General features: G+C 45.4%; 3 protein-coding genes across 3 annotated transcripts; 2 read left to right on the top strand and 1 right to left on the bottom strand.

Annotated features, from left to right (window-relative positions):
* The first annotated feature begins 63 nt into the window (after nucleotides 1-63).
* On the top strand, nucleotides 64-1147 carry LOC9269247 (chaperone protein dnaJ 11, chloroplastic). The gene has a single exon (XM_015776327.3). It carries the CDS (start codon nucleotides 122-124, stop codon nucleotides 617-619), a length of 498 nt encoding a protein of 165 aa, XP_015631813.1. The 5' UTR covers nucleotides 64-121; the 3' UTR covers nucleotides 620-1147.
* Nucleotides 1148-6172: 5025 nt separating this feature from the next.
* On the bottom strand, nucleotides 6173-6550 carry LOC107275336 (transcription repressor MYB6). The gene is made up of 2 exons (XM_015773998.1): nucleotides 6417-6550; nucleotides 6173-6332 (listed from the first exon to the last, which is right to left on the bottom strand). The coding sequence occupies exons 1-2, from the start codon at nucleotides 6548-6550 to the stop codon at nucleotides 6173-6175; spliced, it is 294 nt and encodes a 97-aa protein (XP_015629484.1).
* Nucleotides 6551-12229: 5679 nt separating this feature from the next.
* On the top strand, nucleotides 12230-14547 carry LOC4332230 (uncharacterized). The gene has a single exon (XM_015773280.3). The coding sequence runs from the start codon at nucleotides 12339-12341 to the stop codon at nucleotides 14277-14279; it is 1941 nt and encodes a 646-aa protein (XP_015628766.1). The 5' UTR covers nucleotides 12230-12338; the 3' UTR covers nucleotides 14280-14547.
* The last annotated feature ends 4871 nt before the right edge of the window (nucleotides 14548-19418 follow it).

The following is a 19418-nucleotide window of genomic DNA, read 5'->3' as shown; positions in this document are numbered from 1 at the left end:
ATTAAAACCGGCCAATCCCTTCCACTACCCAAACCCCCCCCCCCCCCCCCCCCACCACTTCCCACCGTGCAAGTGGCCTCGCGTCTCGTGTCTCCGTCTCCCGCCGAGGCAGGCAGCAACCATGATATCCCCGCGCCCCGCGCTGTCCTCCTCCAGCTTCCTCGCGTTCCGTCCCGCGGCGGCGTCGCCCACGACGAACCCCTCGCCGCCGCCCTCCCCGCGCCTCCACGCCGCGCCGCCGCCGCTCTCGGCCTCCTTCTCCCCGTCGACCTCCGTCGTCGCGCCGGACCACGTGGCCGCCGCCGCCGCCGCCTCGTTCTACGACGTCCTCGGCCTCCACGCGGGGGCCAGCGCGCGGGAGATCAAGGACGCGTACCGCCGCCTCGCACGCGCCGTCCACCCGGACGCCTCCCCGCACCCCGCCGCCGCGTCCTCCGACGACTTCATCCGCGTCCACGCCGCCTACTCCACCCTCTCCGACCCCGACAAGCGCGCCGACTACGACCGCCGCCTCCTCCTCCTCGCCGCCGGGCGCCGCCGCGCCACCCCGTCCCTCGGCCGCTCGCCGACGTTCCCCGCGCGCCGCCGCCGCACGTGGGAGACCGACCAGTGCTGGTGAGGTGAACAACCACCCGCCCGTGTTCCGACGAGCTACACAGAAGCGTCCAATTCGTTGGGAGACGCAAAGATTCCGGCAGCCACTAGGCACGCACACTAGCTTAGCTTGTGGCAGCGCACTACGCTTCTAGAAGAAATGGCCCTTTACTGGTCTTTCACGTCTCGTTGTGAACTTGTAAAAGGAAAATGTATGGTGCGCGTGACGTTCGTCTAGCTTGGAAGTGTCCGCACGTATGACCTGGTGCGCGGTGCTTGATAGCATAGGTTAACTTATACTAGTCCGGAGATAAGGCTGAGAGCCACAACAATAATGGAGCAGAGACCAGGAAGATAGTGATTTGTATGTCTCCTTGCATACTCTTCTTCTTCTTCAGTGTGTGGTGAATGCAGATGGTGTGGGCAGTTTGTGGACTCTGAATGGTTCTATAGTTGGAGTTTTTCTTTGAGAGGAAGGCACCAGATTATCCCATTTCTAAGTCGTCATACCAGACTTTAATATATATATGAACATGCTAGAAGTTGATTCTTCCTTTGTGTATTTCTTTTAGTTGTGGTTGTTGATAAGTGTTCAGTACTACCTCGGTTCTTTTTTATTTGACGGTTAGTTATCTAAGGGTGTGTTTAGTTTCTAAAAAAAGTTGAAGTTTAAAGAAAGTTGGGAGTTTGAAAAAAAAGTTGAAAGTTTATATATGTGTAAGAAAGTTTTGATGTGATATAATGTGATGGAAAGTTGGGAATAGGGAAAACTAAACACGGCCTAAATAGAGGGAGTATAACTTATCGGTGTTCAGTGTTTTTTTTTTTTTGCATGACATCAGCTTCTCTGCTAGTACCAACATTCTAATTGCTTCTCTGCACTGATTTGTCAGTATTGCTTCTGATACCCTTTCAGAAACAAAATTCTTTAGCAAAAGATATGGTGGTTGTCTGTGTCCCTCACCCAAAATATCCAAGGTATCAAAATTGTTCTAGTTTCGCGTCCACTCAGAGCCACTTCATCATTTTGTAGAAGAATTCAGGTTTCAGGAAAAGGGGTTCTAGAAAAGTTTCTGGAGCACAAAAAGAAATCCAGATTATTTTTGTAATGGCAACTGGATCCCACAAATATAAGTGTCTCTCCAAGTAACCAATTAAAAACACTAATGAACTTTTTTGTATAAACGTACCGGTCGATGACGATGACAAAAAGATACCTTTGGGCGTGTTGGTAGTACTGGGGCTCAGTGATAGTTGAACTGTTATACATCACTGGCCATACATGATACCAATAGTTCCGAGTTATCCCGCTCTTTACCCCTGTACATGCAAAGGGAGAGATCGTGATATGGCGGCAAAGCCGTGATATTTTGGACGAGCTGATAAGAATGCGAGCTGGCCTTGCGACTAGGGACGGTGGCGACGAAGGTAGAAAAAACCTGGTGTTGAGGGGGTACTCCAGTACTCCACATCATTGCATCACCAGATCACCTGATCACTGAACTTCTGCACCTTTACTGATTCTGAAACTTGCGACCCTGCGTTAACGAGCAGTGGTGCACTCCGAACGCCTGCATTCGTATAGTCGTCTTTTGATTTGCTGAATTCTTATTCCCAGTTTCCCCCGATTGCTTCACATTGTCCACTTCAAAAATTTGCTTTCCTTACCTCGATACAGATGTCATGTTACCATATAATAACTGAAAACATGGACAAACTCCCTTCCCTTCCAACCACGAGTCCACGACCTCGCTGCCCTCGCGCTGCAATTGCGGCGCCGCGGCCGCTCGCGCCGTGATCCACGAGGTGCTGGATAGTGACACACCGTCACATACTCTGATACTGACATGCGCAATGTGTGATAGAGATCCAGCGCCAGGACCGCGATATCTCACGCGCAGAAGCGGTATTCCTTGTCCCACCCGAGGTTGCAGTTGTTCGTCACCGGCCGCCCTCATTGGTACATCTCAATCTCCCGGCCTCGTAACTGAAGGATTTCCTCTCCCTGCATTATTCTTCTTTGGCATCGTTCTTAGCCGCCTAGATGGGGTACGCCTAATGGGCGGGTGATCGCCCGCCCCTCCCCCTATACAGTCGCTCCCTCCTCTCCCCCCTTCCTTCTACCCTTTTCTTTTCCTACTACACCATAAATATTTAAATTTAAATTTATAATTGAAACGGTTATGTAAATTTTTGACTTATAAACTTTGGGTTTATAAACTAATATTTGAATTCAAATTCAAATTTGAATCGGGTATGTAAACTTTTGACTTATAAACTTTGGTTCTATAAACTTTATGTGTATAAACTTTAGATGTATAGAAATACTATATATAAAAATATTTGAATTCAAATTCAAATTTGAATCGGATACAATTCAAATTCAAATTTGAATTGGGTATGTAAACTTTTGACTTATAAACTTTGGGTCTATAAACTTTAGGTGTATAAACTTTAGATGTATCTAAATACTATATATAAAAAATATTTGAATTCAAATTCAAATTTGAATCGAATATATTTCAAATTCAAATTTGAATAGGGTATATAAACTTTTGATTTATAAACTTTGGGTCTATAAACTTTAGGTGTATAAACTTTAGATGTATAGAAATACTATATATAAAAAATATTTGAATTCAAATTTAAATTTGAATCGGATATATAAACTTTTGATTTATAAACTTTGGGTCTCTAAACTTTGGGTCTATAAACTTTAGGTGTATAAATTTTAGGTGTATAAATTTACTAAAATAGGAAAGTAATACGGTGTCAGAAAAGGAAACATGGAGGGAGGGAGGGGGGAGGGGATGCGATCGCTACCAGATCGCGGTAGCGATCGATCGCCCATTAGATTTTCCGGCCTAGATGCGCTATGCCGAAGTAAACTTGGACTTTTTTTCATACTCAGTAGTAAAAAGTCTACTTATCATCCTTCAACTATAGGTCGAGTTTTATTCATGTCCCTCACCGGCTCAACCGTAAAACCAGGCAATTATAGAACCCCACGACTTCTAATAGTAGTCCAATTTGAGTCGCTAAAGTTGTATAGAGGGGAACGATTTCGACTGATGATACGTCTACATGATTTGTTGACTTGCAATTCACCCCATACGACCCATACGATGTCTATGTGACGCTTACCAGGCACCAACAATAAAGGGCCTGTTTGGAAGCCATGGCTGTGGCTGCGCCACAGACAGCTGCTACCGGAACCCAAGTACCCAACTAGCATTTCTTCTGTTCGGCTGTGCAGCACAGCCGCATGCAGCAAACAGCCAGTGATACCGAACGGAGCCAAAGAAAATAAAAACAACAATAGAATCATTCTGGTTAGAGAAAAAAATATACAAATATATTGTGCCCATGTACAAGTAAGTTCCCAATTTTATATATATATATATATATATATATATATATGTATATATATATATATATATATGTATATATATATATATATATATGTATATATATATATATATATATATATATGTATATATATATATATATATATGTATATATATATATATATATATATATATATATATATATATATATATATATATATATATATATATATATATATATATATATATACATACATACATACATATATATATACATATATATATATATACATATATATATATATATATATACATATATATATATATATATACATATATATATATATATATATATATACATATATATATATATATATATATATAAGGACCCACGTAGCATCACCCTCTCTCCCTCCCGGCCAGGGATGCTAGTGGGCCTACCCACAAACCATTTATAGACAAAATTAGCAGGTAACCCGCGGATTGAATCTTGAGTTACCTGCTAATTTAGCCTATATATGGGTTCACAGGTCGACCCCACTTATATTTTTCTAGGTGCGGCAAGCTAGGCCATGACGCGGGAATCTAGTGTTACTCACTTATTTGATCTATAAAGGCCATGACGCGGGAATCTAGTGTTACTCACTTATTTGATCTATAAGTAGGTTCACAGGTTGATACTGGTAGTATATGCTTAATACTACTTCTGTACAATAATAAGTTAATCTTACACTGGATTTGACTCATCACAATACTATGAATCTGAACAGAAACTTGTCCAGATTTATAATACTAGAATGTGTCACATCCAGTACTCATATAGTCGTGCTATATGAGATGCTATATTTAGTATGAAAAAGGTCCATTTGACATAGAAAGACAACTTTATATTTTTTAAAATTTATAATATAATTAATTTACATGTTATAGACAAATTAATTTACATCTTTAGATCATCTGTACTAAAAGTATATGCTTACTACTATCTCCATTCGAGAATAAGTTAATTTAGTAATGGATATGACACTACCCAATAATATGAATCTCCATAGAAGGAAGTGTCATATCCATTACCAAATTAACTAATTCTGAAACGAAGGAAGTAAGAGCCCCATCGATTGGTCTAATAAGCCAAAGCAAAACCCAAAATTTATTTTTTTTAACTTGATTTTAAGATATTCTCAACATAGTTTCTTTTTAGTGTAGGCTTTTAAATCACTACGAGCAAATATATAAAAGTTTTACCTATAAATTAATTTTTATTTCCTAAAACAATAGTATCGGTGTCTTTTTTTACTCCATCCGTCTCAAAATATAACAACTTATAACTACATGAGATCCTATTTTAACGATTCTGGACAGGAGGAAATCCAACATCATTATACTATGATATGTTTCATCGTAATACTATGTTTTGTGGGGACGGACTAGACTTTCTCCTCAATTAAGGGAGCGTACGGCGTACCAGCATCAACTGCGACAAGAAAGGGAGTTGGAATAAGTTCACCGGAGGTCCCTCAACTTAACAGCGAGATTTTTTGAGATCCCTTAACCACAAAACCAGAAATCTTCACCTCTAAACTATACAAAACCGTACACTCAAAGTCCCTAGGCAGTATATATGGGTGGTTTCGCTGACGTGGCATCCTAGTCAGCCAAAAAAAATTTAAAAAAATACGTGGGGCCCACATGTTAGCTGCACATTTTTTTCTTCTCCTTCCTTCTCCTTCTCTCCTCTTTTCTCTCTTTTCTATTTCTCTTCTTCAGTGAGGGAGGCCGGCGGCAGGCAGAGCAGCGCGCGCGGATGCGGGTGGCACAGCAGAGGGCAAGTGCGGCAGCGGAGCGGCGGCGGGCGCAAGCGCGGCGGGCCGAGCAGTGGAGCACGAGCACGGCCGCGGGCAGAGAAGCAGAGGGCGAGCGTGGCGGCGGGTGGAGCGGCGGAGGGCGAGCGTGGCAGCGGAGCGGAGGTGGGCGAGCGCGGAGGCGTATCCAGCCCACCCTAACCGACCAAAGCACACCCTTTGCCCTCGGCCATAAGCCCCGCCGCCAAGTCGCCATCGCTGTCCTCCCCGTCATCGTCGAGCGGCAGCGATGACTTCGCGATGCTCCTCGACGCGGAGCTCGAGCTCACCTCCGCCGCTGACTCGGCCTCCACCGGAGACACCTCCACCGCCAACGACGACTACGAGGAAGACCCCTCCCAGCCTTCCCTCCTTCCTCCTCGAGCTCCCTCATGCCGGCGCCGGTGCCTGCAGGGATGGGAAGCCGACAGTGCTGGCCGTCGTGGTCAGCTCGCTTGCCGCGGCAACGCTGGTCCCGGCGCTAACCGGTTGATGCGTCTGCGGATCGATGCCCTGGCTCATGAGCTTGCGCTTGATGTGCGTGTTCCACCTGCAGAACCAATCAATCAGCACCAAGAACACAAGAAGAGCTAACCGGAGCAGATGACAACACGTTGAAATTTGTTTTGCTTACTTGTTGCCGAGAAGGGCGTGGAGCTTGATGGTAAGCTCGTCGTTGTCGTCGGTGAAGTTGCTGCACTTGAGGTCGGGGCTGAGGTAGTTCATCCAGTGGAGGCAGCAGCTCTTTCGGCAGCGGAGCAGCCCCATCGCCTTGGGGAGGGAGAGAGGGTCAACAGGGAGAGCGCGTCGCTCGCCCGGCGGGCGGCGGCGGGGCCCGTGGTCGAGCACCCGACACGTTCGAACATCTCCGACGCCGAGCTCGCCGTCGCGCCGGCCGCCACCTCTCCTCTTCTCCCGCCGCCGCCGTCGCGTCGATCGCCTCTCTCTCCCTCTCCCGCTGCCACCGTCCCCGCTCCGCCGCCGGCCACCTCTCTCCCCCTCGGTCGCCGCGCCTGCTCGAGACTCGAGAGATTTCGGAGAGAAGAGAAGAGAAAAAGAAAAAAAACAGAGAAATGTGGGACCCACACCATTGTCTCACTTACATGTGGGCCACACATATTAATTTTAAGAATAAATTACACTCACGGTACATGAACTTGTGTAGTAGGTGCAAATAGATACAATAACTTACAAATTGCTCACTTTGATACAATAACTTGGCTAGTTGGTGCGAACCGGGTCAAAATGATCCACACAAGTAAAATTGCTCTAAATTAGTGCACACTAATGACATAACAGCATATACATACAACTGTGATTTGGAGATCTTATTTCGAATCCAAATAAAAATGTGCAAAAGTTTATTTTTCATGTCCATGGTACAATATTTGTTTCATTTTTTGGAAAAATTTGATCATCTATATAACTCGTCTAATGTTTATTTATATGTTCAAGACCAAGACAATTTTTATATGTACTATTAACTACTAAAAGAAAATTTTAATTTTCATGTTCATGTTCTGACACTTTCATCGAAAGTGTATTTTAACAATCAGGTATTTTTAATTATTTTGCTTCTTTCGTTGGTCTAGATCTTGAAAGTATCATGCGACTAATAATATGTGTCAGTAAAAAATTTTGATGTGTAACAATAATTACACACTAGTACGTATCATATTACATCAATTTTACTTGTGTGGATTGGTTTGGCCCATCTTTGCATGAACCAGCCAAGTTATTGTATCGGAATAAGCAATTTGCAAGTTATTGTACCTATTTGCACCCACTATACAAGTTTGTGTATCGTGAACGCAATTTACTCTAATTTTAATTTTTTTTTTGCTGACTAGGATGCCACGTCAGCAAAACCACTCGTATATACTGCCTAGGGACCTTGAGTGAACGGTTTTGTATAGTTTAGGGGTAGAGATTTCTGGTTTTGTGGTTAAGGGACCTCAAAAAATCTCGGTGTAAAGTTGAGGGACGGCCGGTGAACTTATTCCAAGGGAGTTAATACCATTGTGGCCCAATTACAGCCCAGCTATCGTGTCAGACAGACTATGTGGGCCACAGTCTTCAATTCATACGTACAGAAAGGAGATCGGTGCATGGGCTTGGGCCACCTTCCTGTTACTTCACCTTCTGCAGCCGCCGCCGGCGGCGACTACCCGCGTGGACGACCAGTTTGTCCGCGCGGCGGAGGACGAGGCAGGCGGCGCCGGATCCATCTCGAGAGCAGATCGCGATCACGAAGGGGAGATTAAAAGAAAAGGAAGTTGTCATCCGTCCGTGTGGGCGGCGGCTCTGCGTGTCATTCAGGTGTTGGAAAGTAGCGGGCGAGGGAAATTCCCTGGGGCCTCGTCACAGCCGGGACGCCGCAGCTTTTCAGCCTGTCAAACCTCATCACGGAGATCTTAATCTCCTCGATGCACATATAGTAGATACAGGCACAGCCATTGTTTAATCATGTTCCGCCAGATGGAGTAACATGGTGTCGGGGGGTAGAGTGTTGTTTGTTCGTGCCATCTCGATCGATCACAGTGTGATTTATCCCTAGCAATGGCACGTTGCAAACACGTATCCTGCGATGCAGAGAGAAATTTACTTTACTTCTATTATGATGTGATGTCACCAACAATCAGCACAGAAACTAGCCGGCAACTGCTCACGCACAGCACACCTGATGATGGCATATCGGCATCGGTCCATACTGTATGAGAGCCTCTCGCATGTTCAGAGAACAGTGCAGAATCGGTTGTTGGATACACTGATCTTTGTGGTTCAACGAACCAAGAAGAAGAATAGAAAACGAGTTCTTAAGAGAAATGTACTACCTCCACCCTACAATGTTTGACGCCGTTAACTTTTTTTAAAATGTTTGACCGTTCGTCTTATTTAAAAAATTTAAGTAATTGTTAATTCTTTTTCTATCATTTGATTTATTGTTAAATATACTTTTATGTATACATATAGTTTTACACATATCACAAAAGTTTTTGAATAAAACGAACGGTCAAATATGTTTAAAAAAGTCAACGGTGTTAAACATTTAGGGAAGGAGGGAGTATTCCTCAAAGAACACCCCAATAAGGTTTAGTTGGATAATCTGTATTTTCGCCGCGTTTAGTGTTGTCATCCTTTGAAATGGACTTGCCAAATAGTACTACTATTAAATTTAACGTTCAGTAGATTAGCAGCTTGGACAGCGGGTGTGTTTGTTCTTTGGACGCCACTATTAAATTAAAACTGAAAAACCTAGGTTGCTTGCACGGTTGATGAAGGAATGTCTCTCTAAATAAAGGATTAATGATAACCGCAAGACATTAAACAAACGCAAGATATTTCGCCGCACAGGAGATCCTGCCACGTACATTAGCAAATCAAGCACCAAATTTTGGGAGATCCTGCCCACTCCCGGCAGTACCAAATGCCACATCATTTTATAGCTAGAGTAAAGCTAACTAATACAATAGATTGGCTATTGTGCTAACTACATAAAAGCTATTAAACAATTAATTTTGGATACACAGTACGATCAAGAATGTACTCCATCTTTGTAGCCATTTGTGCTGTCATATGAGCGTGAGTAGTCTACCGATGAAGAAAAAGAAAGAGTTTGGTTTTTGCTTTCCTAGCTCATCTCCCGCACAGCTTTAGATTGAAATCAACACCAGAAACAGCAACTAAAAGAAAATGACTGGTGGTTTATCCTTTTATCCATCTCCATTCACACGGAAGCAAAAATGAGAGAAAAGAAAAAAAACAAGAGAAAGCAAAGAAGAAAGATGGGTTTTGCAGCTAGGCAATGGCTGATTCATACCAGAGCAAACCGAGCGGTGGGTTATGTCGAGTCACAGATTAAGGAGCTCCATCCATACATCGATTCGCTTCAGTTCGGAGGGGAGGGCGTCGACCCCAGCAACAAGAACTCGATTTTGAGGTTTGAGAAGCTTGATTCGTGCCGAGAGAAGATCGATCCAGCGGCAAGGGCGTCGGTTCGCATGCATGAGGTCGATCAGCGCGAGCTCGAAATCAGCTGGTGGAGCTCTCGAACTCTCCTGGGGTGAATCATTGCCGGTGTAGTGACGTGACGCTGGCCAACATTCCGGCGAAGAACCAAGCACATCGGCGCACACCGGAGCGGAGAAGGAAAAGGCGAAATGCAGAACATTGGTGGGAACACAAGTATGAGACATGAGATCCGATGAGGGTAGTTGCGGGGGCCACAAAATGTATTTTTTGTCGTGCAACGCGTGCTATCGCCGGGCGCTTAGATAGTCGCCCACTTCAATCTCTATCTTCAGTTCTCCTTCCATCTAAGAATATGCTGGCATGGAGTATTTTGAAGCCTGCTGACTAGACTTATTGTACCTGCTCTAATAGAAGCGCATCCTCTATAAAACTGTAGTAGATAGAGTTATCAAATATAGACTACAGTGTACTGCACTCCCATTCATATAGGGATAATCCCTTACATACTACTGAAAATTGATCCGATCTCATATATGTCATTAAAAATTGGTTCTTCCCCTATATGTCATTGGTCCAATTTTGCATACCCTCTCATACCACTTCAGTATGTTGACCGTTAACTCTCAACTAAAAAGGACGTATTTGCCATTCTGAGCATAGGACATACCTAACAACTAAGAAAAACAAATACATCTTTTTTACTTTGAAGTTAACGGTCTAACACACGGTCAATAGACGGGAGTGGTATAAGAGGATGTATAAATTTGGACCAATGACATATAAGAGAAAAACCAATTTTTAATGGCATATAAGAGATCGGATCAATTTTCAATGGCATATAAGGTATTCCCTCTTCATATTTCATCCGATCAAATTAAGATGCAACGGCTACGATCAAACAGCATAGGGAGTAGAAAATACTCTGCTACTGTACAGAGTACATGCTACAGCACTCCAATACAGAGCCAGAGATGCGTTTCCAATCATAGCAGCAAGCCAGCAACCGTGTGTCCTGCATTCAACAGGTTACAGTATTTTCAGATCTGTCAGTACTGCAACTCTGGCTTCCTCCCAAATTCCCAACTTTCCATTACATAACATCACATTGAAAACTTTTCTACACACATAAACTATTAATTTTTTCTTTAAACTACCAACTTTCTCCTAACTTCCTAACTTTTCTACCATCTAAACACATCCTCTGCTAGTTTTCTCTACCCGTTACATACTACTGAGGCCTTTTTAGTTCTAAACTTTTTTTTTAAAACTTTCAACTTTTCCATCACATCAAAACTTTTCTACACACATGAACTTTCAACTTTTTCATCACATCGTTTTAATTTCAACCAAACTTTTAATTTTAGCGTGAACTAAACACACCCTAATACGTATAGAATTACAGTGTCGGTCACCTCTTGTTGCGATGTTAGTAGTTTAGAACTGTGCAGTTTGACTGGAATGCAAAACTACGTGGGTTAGTTTATTCGTGGGGATGAACACGGCCGGTGCTGGGCTAGCTGTTGTTAATGGTTGCAGGGCTGGTAGGTAGCATAATTAACCCGAGCTAATCCATTGCCCTGGCTGGCAACCTGACCTCAAATTCCAGAGCGGTTTTAACTGAGCCAAGCAGAGCTACCCTGCTCTGCTGCTCCAGGGACCGGAAAGATGACAGCGCTTTGGCTTGTGAATTGTGGTTACTGATGAGAGTTACTGCTACCTGCCGATAGCAACACTGAAATCTGACCGTTGAAATTAAGTTATCATCACGTGTGCTAGTACCTCTTTAGCACTACCTGCTTGACCTGCCACGTCGGATTATTGTTTAAGACCTGGAGTAGTGACTTGCGAGGTTTTTTTTTTTAGATAAGGACGGCTTTTACCCAACGAGTGACAGCCTCTCACCGCGCATTGATATAACATAAAGCAATCGTAGACTATTAGACACCAGGACAAGATAAATTAGTAACCCACATTTACTGAATTTTATTTGTTGAATCTTCACCTGAACTTGTGACTTGCGAGGTTAAAAGAAAGATAGCGAAATAAAAAAAGAAGAAGAAGAAAACGAACAGGGAAGAAGTCGCGACCTCATGAACAGGGTTGATGACAGAAGTAGTAGCGAAAAAGATAAAATCCAGTTCGATGACATGATACTGATTTTACGTCGCAGCGGAATGCAGAAAACCGCTTGCACGGTCGCGAAAATTACAGTTCGGCTCGCCTTGGACAGAAATGGCACGTCGATCGCGAAACGGGCGGGACGGAACGATTCAACGAGCCAGTGCCCATTGTATTGACCCAGTAACGAGCGATCTCCCCACGGGCCCACCTCTCACGATCCGGGACGGAGTACAGGGGGGCCAGCGGCAGTGGGCGAACTGCCAGCCAGGCCTACGGGGCCCACTGCGTCCGGTCCACCTACTGACGCCGCCTCGTGTCGTCTCCTAGTAAATCCTTGCCCTCTCTGCTCCTCCCAAAGAAAACAAAGCTGGCGGCTTAGGAGTTAGGAACCCACCCGCCACGTCCATCGATCACGCCGCCTCTCTTTGCGCGAGAGAAAGAGAGCGAGACGGAGGGGGGAAGGATGGGGGAGGGGGTGAAGGCGATGCTGGCGAAGCCGATCCAGCTCGCGGACCAGGTAGCGAAGCAGGCCGGGTGGCAGTGCTTCCGGGCGGAGTGCATGGACCTGCGGTCGCGCGCCGAGAAGCTGGCGGCGCTGCTGCGGCAGGCGGCGCGGGCGGAGCTGTACGAGCGCCCCGCCGCGCGCATCATGGCCGACACCGTGCGGGCGCTCAACAAGGCCGCCGGGATGGCGGCCAGGTGCTTCCAGAGCCACTCCCGCCTCCGCCGCTTCTTCACGCTCAACCCGGTCTCCGGCCTCCCCCGCACCCTCGCCATGCTCGACACCGCGCTCGAGGACGTCGCCTGGCTGCTCCGCATCTCGTCCCCGCACGCCGACGCTGGCGGCGGCGGCGACGACGACGACTACGACCTCCACGGCCTCCCCAACATCGCGCAGAACGAGCCCATACTGTTCCTCATCTGGGATCACATCGCCCGGCTCCACACCGGCAACCTCGCCGCGCGCGCGGACGCGGCCCACAACCTCGCGTCCCTCGCCCGCGACAACCCCCACTTCGCCAAGCTCATCATCGAGGAGGACGGCGTCGCGCCCCTCGTCAAGCTTCTCAAGGACGGCACCGACGACGGCCAGGAGGCCGCCGCCACGGCGCTCGGGCTCCTCGCCCGCGACGAGGAGAGCGTGGATAAGCTTCTCCTTGCCGGTGTCTGCTCCGTGTTCGCGGCCGCCTTGAAAGTGCCGCCGATGCGCGTGCAGGCCGCCGTCGCGGAGTCCGTCGCGGCTCTCGCGCATCACAACCAGAAATGCCAGGACCTGCTCGCGCAGACCAACGCCGTGCGTCACCTCGTCGGCCACCTCGCCGCCGGAACCATCCAGGAGCACAGTAGATACTATGTTGCCTGGACCGGCTCGAGGAACATGAACATGACATCCCTTCACTCCGTTGTGCTTGCCAAGACGCTCAGCGTGCATCAAGGTGGCTCTGGTTCCCCTGCCAATGAACCGCCGAGCTCGTCGGAATATCCGGGTAGCCAGCAGCAAGCAGGAAAGAACCAGATGCAATCGGTGGTGCAATCTGCCATGGCTGCCAAGACCACGGCGAACGGAGCCACGGTTCCACCCGGCTGCAGGCACCAGCTGACCCCCAACGGCTCGAGCGGTCGTGGATCGCGCGAGGCCGAGGACCCGGCCACCAAGGCTCACATGAAGGCCATGGCGGCGAAGGCTCTCTGGAAGCTTGCCCGCGGCCATGTCGGGGTCTGCAAAAGCATCACCGAGTCTCGCGCGCTTCTCTGCTTCGCCAAGCTCCTCGAGCAAGGCGACGGCGGCGCCGGCACGGACCTGCAGTTCTACTCCGCAATGGCGATCATGGAGATCACCCGCGTCGCCGAGCACAACCTCGCGCTGCGGCAGTCGGCATTCAAGCCCAGCTCCCCTGCGGCCAAGGCCGTCGTGGAGCAGCTCCTCCGCATCGTGTGCAAGGGCGACGTCGACGACCTGCTGCGCCCGTGCATCACCTCCCTCGGCTGCCTGTCGCGCACGTTCACGGCGAGCGAGACCCGCGTGGTCCGCCCGCTGGTGGAGCTGCTCGACGAGCGCGAGCTGCCGGTCACCAAGGAGGCCGTGGTCGCGCTCACCAAGTTCGCGTGCACCGAGAACCACCTGCACGTGAGCCACTGCAAGGCCATCGTCGACGGCGGCGGCGCGCGGCACCTCGTCCAGCTCGTCTACCTGGGTGACCAGGTGCAGATCGAGGCGCTCATACTGCTCTGCTACATTGCGCTGCACGTCCCGGAGAACGAGGAGCTCGCGCAGGCCGGAGTTCTCGCCGTGCTCCTCTGGGCGTCCAAGCAGCCACACATGGTGCAGGACCTGCGCGTCGACGCGCTGCTCCCGGATGCCAAGGGTCGGCTCGAGCTCTTCCAGTCCAGAGCATCTCGGTGATCAACTGGTGACGGCATTGGCGGCGATCACCGGAGTTCAAGAAGATGAGTTAGCCCTCGATTTACTGCAAAATCGAAGTAGATCTATGTCGATTGTTCATTAGTAGTTCCAAATTCTTGTTGTTTTGTTGTTAGAATGTATATATCACACCTTCAATTTGTTGCTTTGTCTCAAAGAAATTGCTCGGTGTATTGATTAGTATGGAGGCGCTTTTCATGTATATAACATTTTTGTATCTGCAAAATTGGAAATGGCGTGTTCATATGCACTTACACCGGGTCAAGCTGTTTGGTAGCAATGGTTTGGTTATTTTAAGCTTCTAACCATAAAAGAATGGCTGGTTGACTTGACTTCAGCTGCACCGTGAGGCTTCAGCCACTTTGTTCCTAAGTCCTAACTACTCCTACTGTACCGCGAAGTGTTGTGCACTTCACCTAAAAGGCCGTTTATACTTGTGTATGCTTGTTTTGCACAACACTTGTGTGCCCGTATATGCTTGTTTTGCAAACAAATCAACTCAATGTTGTAGTTTCTGATGTTCTATATGCAATTCATTGATCAGTACCTCACTTTGTTGACACTTCACAGTATATGCAATAGAATACATGGTCTTCTCTGACGAAATTACATAGTACCTATCAGCTTACACGAGAAATACAAGAAAACTGATGTCAACTAAGATCTCGAAAATATATCCTCTCAGCAGTCAGCATCACATTTAGTTCTTCACCCTAATTTTGCAAAATTTGATATATGCCACCCGTATCTCAATGGTATGTAGGAGCTACATGAGTCAATGACGGCATGGTTTAAAATTTCCCTTTTAAATATATGGTTATTTTCGTTCAGAAGGTCGATCCATATCTAACAGACAAGCACCGCCGCATTCCTTCACCGAAATTCTACTGCAAGCCTCCAAGTCAAAACAAGATCTAGTTTAGTAGCAAAAAAATACTAATTGAGTATAGGTTTCAAAAAAAAAATAATTGAGTAGTATTAACATTTCCATTGCAACTTAGAAAACTCAGCATGCTGTAACATTAGTTCAGAATAGTGTCATCAGCATCGTACTTGTCAATTTGCCGTGAAACTTCTACTAGTTATAATTACCTTGAAGCTTCATTAGCAACAGCATGATCTAGACAGCGACATTTTATTTAACATGGAAGGAATTGTTTCGGGGACAAGGGGACACACATTACTGAGTGAAGTTTGACTAAGACAAGTACACCATATCGAAGCAAAATACAGAGCAGTTATAAATAAGAGTCTGAGATCTACATATGTGTGATAAAATAACCAATGCTCATGTCATTGAAGAATTTGTAGGGGCAAATGGGCTTCTTTTTTTTTATAGTGTACGGAGAGTTTACAGGGATATCTCTATCGGTATCAGTTGCGTTTATATTATACTACGAGTTATGAGTGGTCAAATATGAGTTTTCCAGCTCATGAATCATCAAGCCCAAAAGATCTTGAATGCCCCGCATCTAGTACTTGTTTAATGATAAAGAAAATATCTATGATGTTTTCATCTTCAAAGCCCTGAAACTAGTGGACTAAACAATGTATTACATGAAAAACAAGTCAGACTGACTTCCTGCATATTCTCAACTTGGCTGGGCTAGTTGTTTAGGAGGGTGAAAGGCCATACCTTTTACATGAGTGTTAGCTTCCAGTTCGAAGAATGAAATCAACATGTGTGCTAGGTGACACAGTTCATTTTCCAGGTTTCGCCAAACAAACAGGCAATGAGGTGACAAAAGTAGACATCCATCACGATTCAAGAATTCCTCGGATCACAGACGAATAAAAGGACAAACAGGGCAACACGGTCTCTAGAACCAAAAGTTCAGTCTTTTTCCAGTTCCGATGTCTGTTCATCTAAGAACCTGTCTTTCCATTTCGCACGATTTCCCGATGTCCCGTAGAGGATCAGCCAGCCTCCATCATTCGCCGGCGGCAGACGTCAGGGCCGTCGGAGATGGTGCTGCGTCGGCTGAACCCGATGGCCAGCACATGGTCGTCTCCTACTCTCCTTGGCGATGGCCTTGCCGCCTCGGTGGAGGCGATCAGTCGGCTTGATCTCGAGGCGCCGCGAGCGGCGGCTGAGGAAGACGATAGGCGCGTGCGGGCTTCCGACCGAAGCAGATGGCCCGCATGTCAGTGAAATGATACGGTCAACCACTGGGTCTTCATTGACCGTCGGCCCACGAGTGTGGGAGGATCCGACTCAGAACAAGCCCACAATCTGGCCGCCCCCTCGGCCTTTAGGCTTTAGGAACCCACGTGTTTTTGGCCCAGCAAACAATGCATCGGCTCAGAATAGAGATGGCAATGGGTACCCATAACCCGAGACCCGACGGGTTTTTACTCTATTAGAAGCCAATCGTGTTCTAACTCTTATACCCATGGGTCTACTAACGGGCGAAAACTCTTACCCATTGGGTACGTGGGTATGGGTCTGTTCTTTACCCACCCGTACCCACCAACCCGTGGGTAGAAAAAACCCGTTGATTGAGTCTAAAACTATGAGCATTATAACTCTCAACGACTACTAAATCATAGCATAGAACTTCTTTCACATCTTAAAGCATTGCTTAGTCTAGTTATATGAAATTATTATTCGATTTCTTGATTATGTAATGTGGTTGTATAATTTTTTTACTCGCCTTTTGAACACTAATATTAATAGCATTTTTGCTAGAGAAAATATGGATGGTTTACAACTCTAATATGGCTAATTATAGTATAAAACTATAAAATATTACAAGTCAATTATATGGGTATGGGTACCTGTTGGATACCCGTTACCCGCATGAGTGTGGGTATGGGGACAATTTTGTACCCGCGACGGGTGTGGGTATTTAAGTGGGAGTATTTAGACATCATAGGTGTGGTTATGGGGCAAGAGAACCCAATGGGTATGCACCCGTTGCCATCTCTAGCTCGGAAAGATATATGATTAAGTCTACTTTAATTCTCTTAAAATATAGATTCCAATCTGATTCGTATCAAGTGCTGGAGCTTGAGAGAAGTTCTAGAGGGGGGCAGTTATCATAGAGTGGAATACTTATATTGGCAATAAATGAGTTTTATATATAGCTAGTGGTACTAAGTAGAGATGGCAACGGGTGCATAACCCATCGGGTTCTCTTGCCCCATACCCACACCCACGATGTCTAAATATTCCAACTTAAATATCCACACCCGTCGCCAGTATAAAATCGTCCCCATACCCACATCCATACGGGTAACGGGTATCCAACGGAGCCCATATAATTGACTTGTATCATTTATAGTTTTGTACTGTAATTAGCCATATTAGAGTTGTAAACTATCAATATTTTCTCTAGCAATAATGCTATTAATATTATCGTTCAAAGGCGAGTAAAAAATTATACAACCACATTGCATAATCAAGAAATCAAATAATAATTTCATATAACTAGATTAGAACAATGCTTAAGATGTGAAATGAGTTTTATGATATGATTTAGTAGCCGTTGAGACTTATATTGCTTATAGTTTTAGGCTCAATCAACGGGTTTTTTTCACCCATGGGTTGGTGGTACGGGTGGATAAAGAACGGACCCATACCCACATACCCCATGAGATTTTCGTCCGTAAGAGTTAGAAGACGATTAGCTTTTAATAGAGTAAAAACCCGTCGGGTCTCGGGTTATGGGTCCCCATTGCCATCTCTAGTACTAAGTATAAACCAACGGTTTATTATTATATTATAATGTATCGATGGCACAAGTAGAATTTACAAAATGTGTATTTGTATTGTGAAATGATTGCTAAGTATATCTTTGTTAAGAAAAAAAAAACTATGTTGTACCTAAGTATAGCTATTAAATGGATAGGAAAAGATCACTCGAGTCAAAAAAGACAACATATCAGAGTTATTGAAAATTAATACTTATGTTTTATGTGAGCTATTTTATTAAGAAAAAATAAACTATATGTTATCGACATAATGAAAATGATTTGGCAAGCCATTAGACAACATATGAAAGTTATTGAAAATTAAGAGGTTATATGAGAGCTATTATATTAAGAGAAAAATAAATTGTATGTTATCCACGGAAGGAAAATGATTTAGCAAGCCATTACACTGAAGAAAAAAGAAGTAAAGAATAAGAGAATGGAGTTCCCAGGGATAAGAGTACGCTTTGCTGCCAAAACTGAGGGGCCCGGGCAACACCCAGATTGGCCTCCATAAGCTCCGTCCTATTTGTATTCTTCAACGGTAATATTAGATATCTCGACTCCCAACTATTAAACCGGTGCAATTTGACTCCCTCGACAGTATTGATAGTGGTTTTTGTTGACGTGGCATGTTGACATGACCCATCCCGTTCAGTCAGCATGAGTGGCCCACATGTCATTCTTCTTCCCTTATTCCTCCTCCCCCTCTATCTCTTCTTCCTCTTTCGGCCCTTCCTTCCCGCACAGCTTCACCACAGCGGTGGCAGCAACGGGACGACAACGAGGCTTTGCTCTCTATCCCACCACAGCCCCGTCTGCACCGGCTTTGTCGTGGGTGAGGTACTCCGCTCGAGGGAGGCGTAACTCGATGGCTAATGGCACTCTCAAAACAATTGAGGTAGTCATTTTAAATATTTTTAATAGTTGGAGAAGTCGTTATATTTGATTTTGTGATTGAGGGAAATGAATCAAATCTGGCCACTAGTTAAGAGGGTAAGTGGAAAAACACTTCAGAAGGGTTGTTCTTCGCCTTCCACCTAACCTTTTTCCAAATATATATACATGGCAATTTTTTTTGGTGGTAGAGTTGAATATGTTGACAAGGATTCTTAGAACCATATTTCTTTGCTGGATGTTACTACATGAGATGTAATGTTTGACATGGTTTAATTGATATAGGTGAAGTTCAGTCTTGCATCCCATAAGATTTCACTTGAACACCACCAAACCCTTGATCATTTTATTAAATAAAAACATAGTAAGAACAATATATCAAGCAATCACAATTAGTAGTTAGCCTAAACAAGTGATTGTAAACAATTTTCTTGTTACTCTACGTTTCATCTTACCGATCGGTGAACAGGTTAAGTATATTTGTGTTTCTCCAAATTCTCATTCATATCCATTAGAATTCTCTGGCGTTTT

The sequence above is a fragment of the Oryza sativa genome, chromosome 3 (assembly GCF_034140825.1).
Source record: "Oryza sativa Japonica Group chromosome 3, ASM3414082v1".
In the NCBI taxonomy this organism is placed as follows: Eukaryota; Viridiplantae; Streptophyta; class Magnoliopsida; order Poales; family Poaceae; genus Oryza; species Oryza sativa.
This window is presented reverse-complemented; position numbering and strand designations above follow the sequence as displayed.

Bases quoted from the DNA above. Each gene is read 5' to 3' on its own strand.
- LOC9269247 (XM_015776327.3), top strand. From the start codon at position 122: ATGATATCCCCGCGCCCCGCGCTGTCCTCCTCCAGCTTCCTCGCGTTC.
- LOC4332230 (XM_015773280.3), top strand. From the start codon at position 12,339: ATGGGGGAGGGGGTGAAGGCGATGCTGGCGAAGCCGATCCAGCTCGCG.
- LOC107275336 (XM_015773998.1), bottom strand. From the start codon at position 6,550: ATGGGGCTGCTCCGCTGCCGAAAGAGCTGCTGCCTCCACTGGATGAAC. The intron at 6,333-6,416 runs GTAAGCAAAACA...TTGGTTCTGCAG, and splicing joins CACGCCCTTCTCGGCAACAA to GTGGAACACGCACATCAAGC.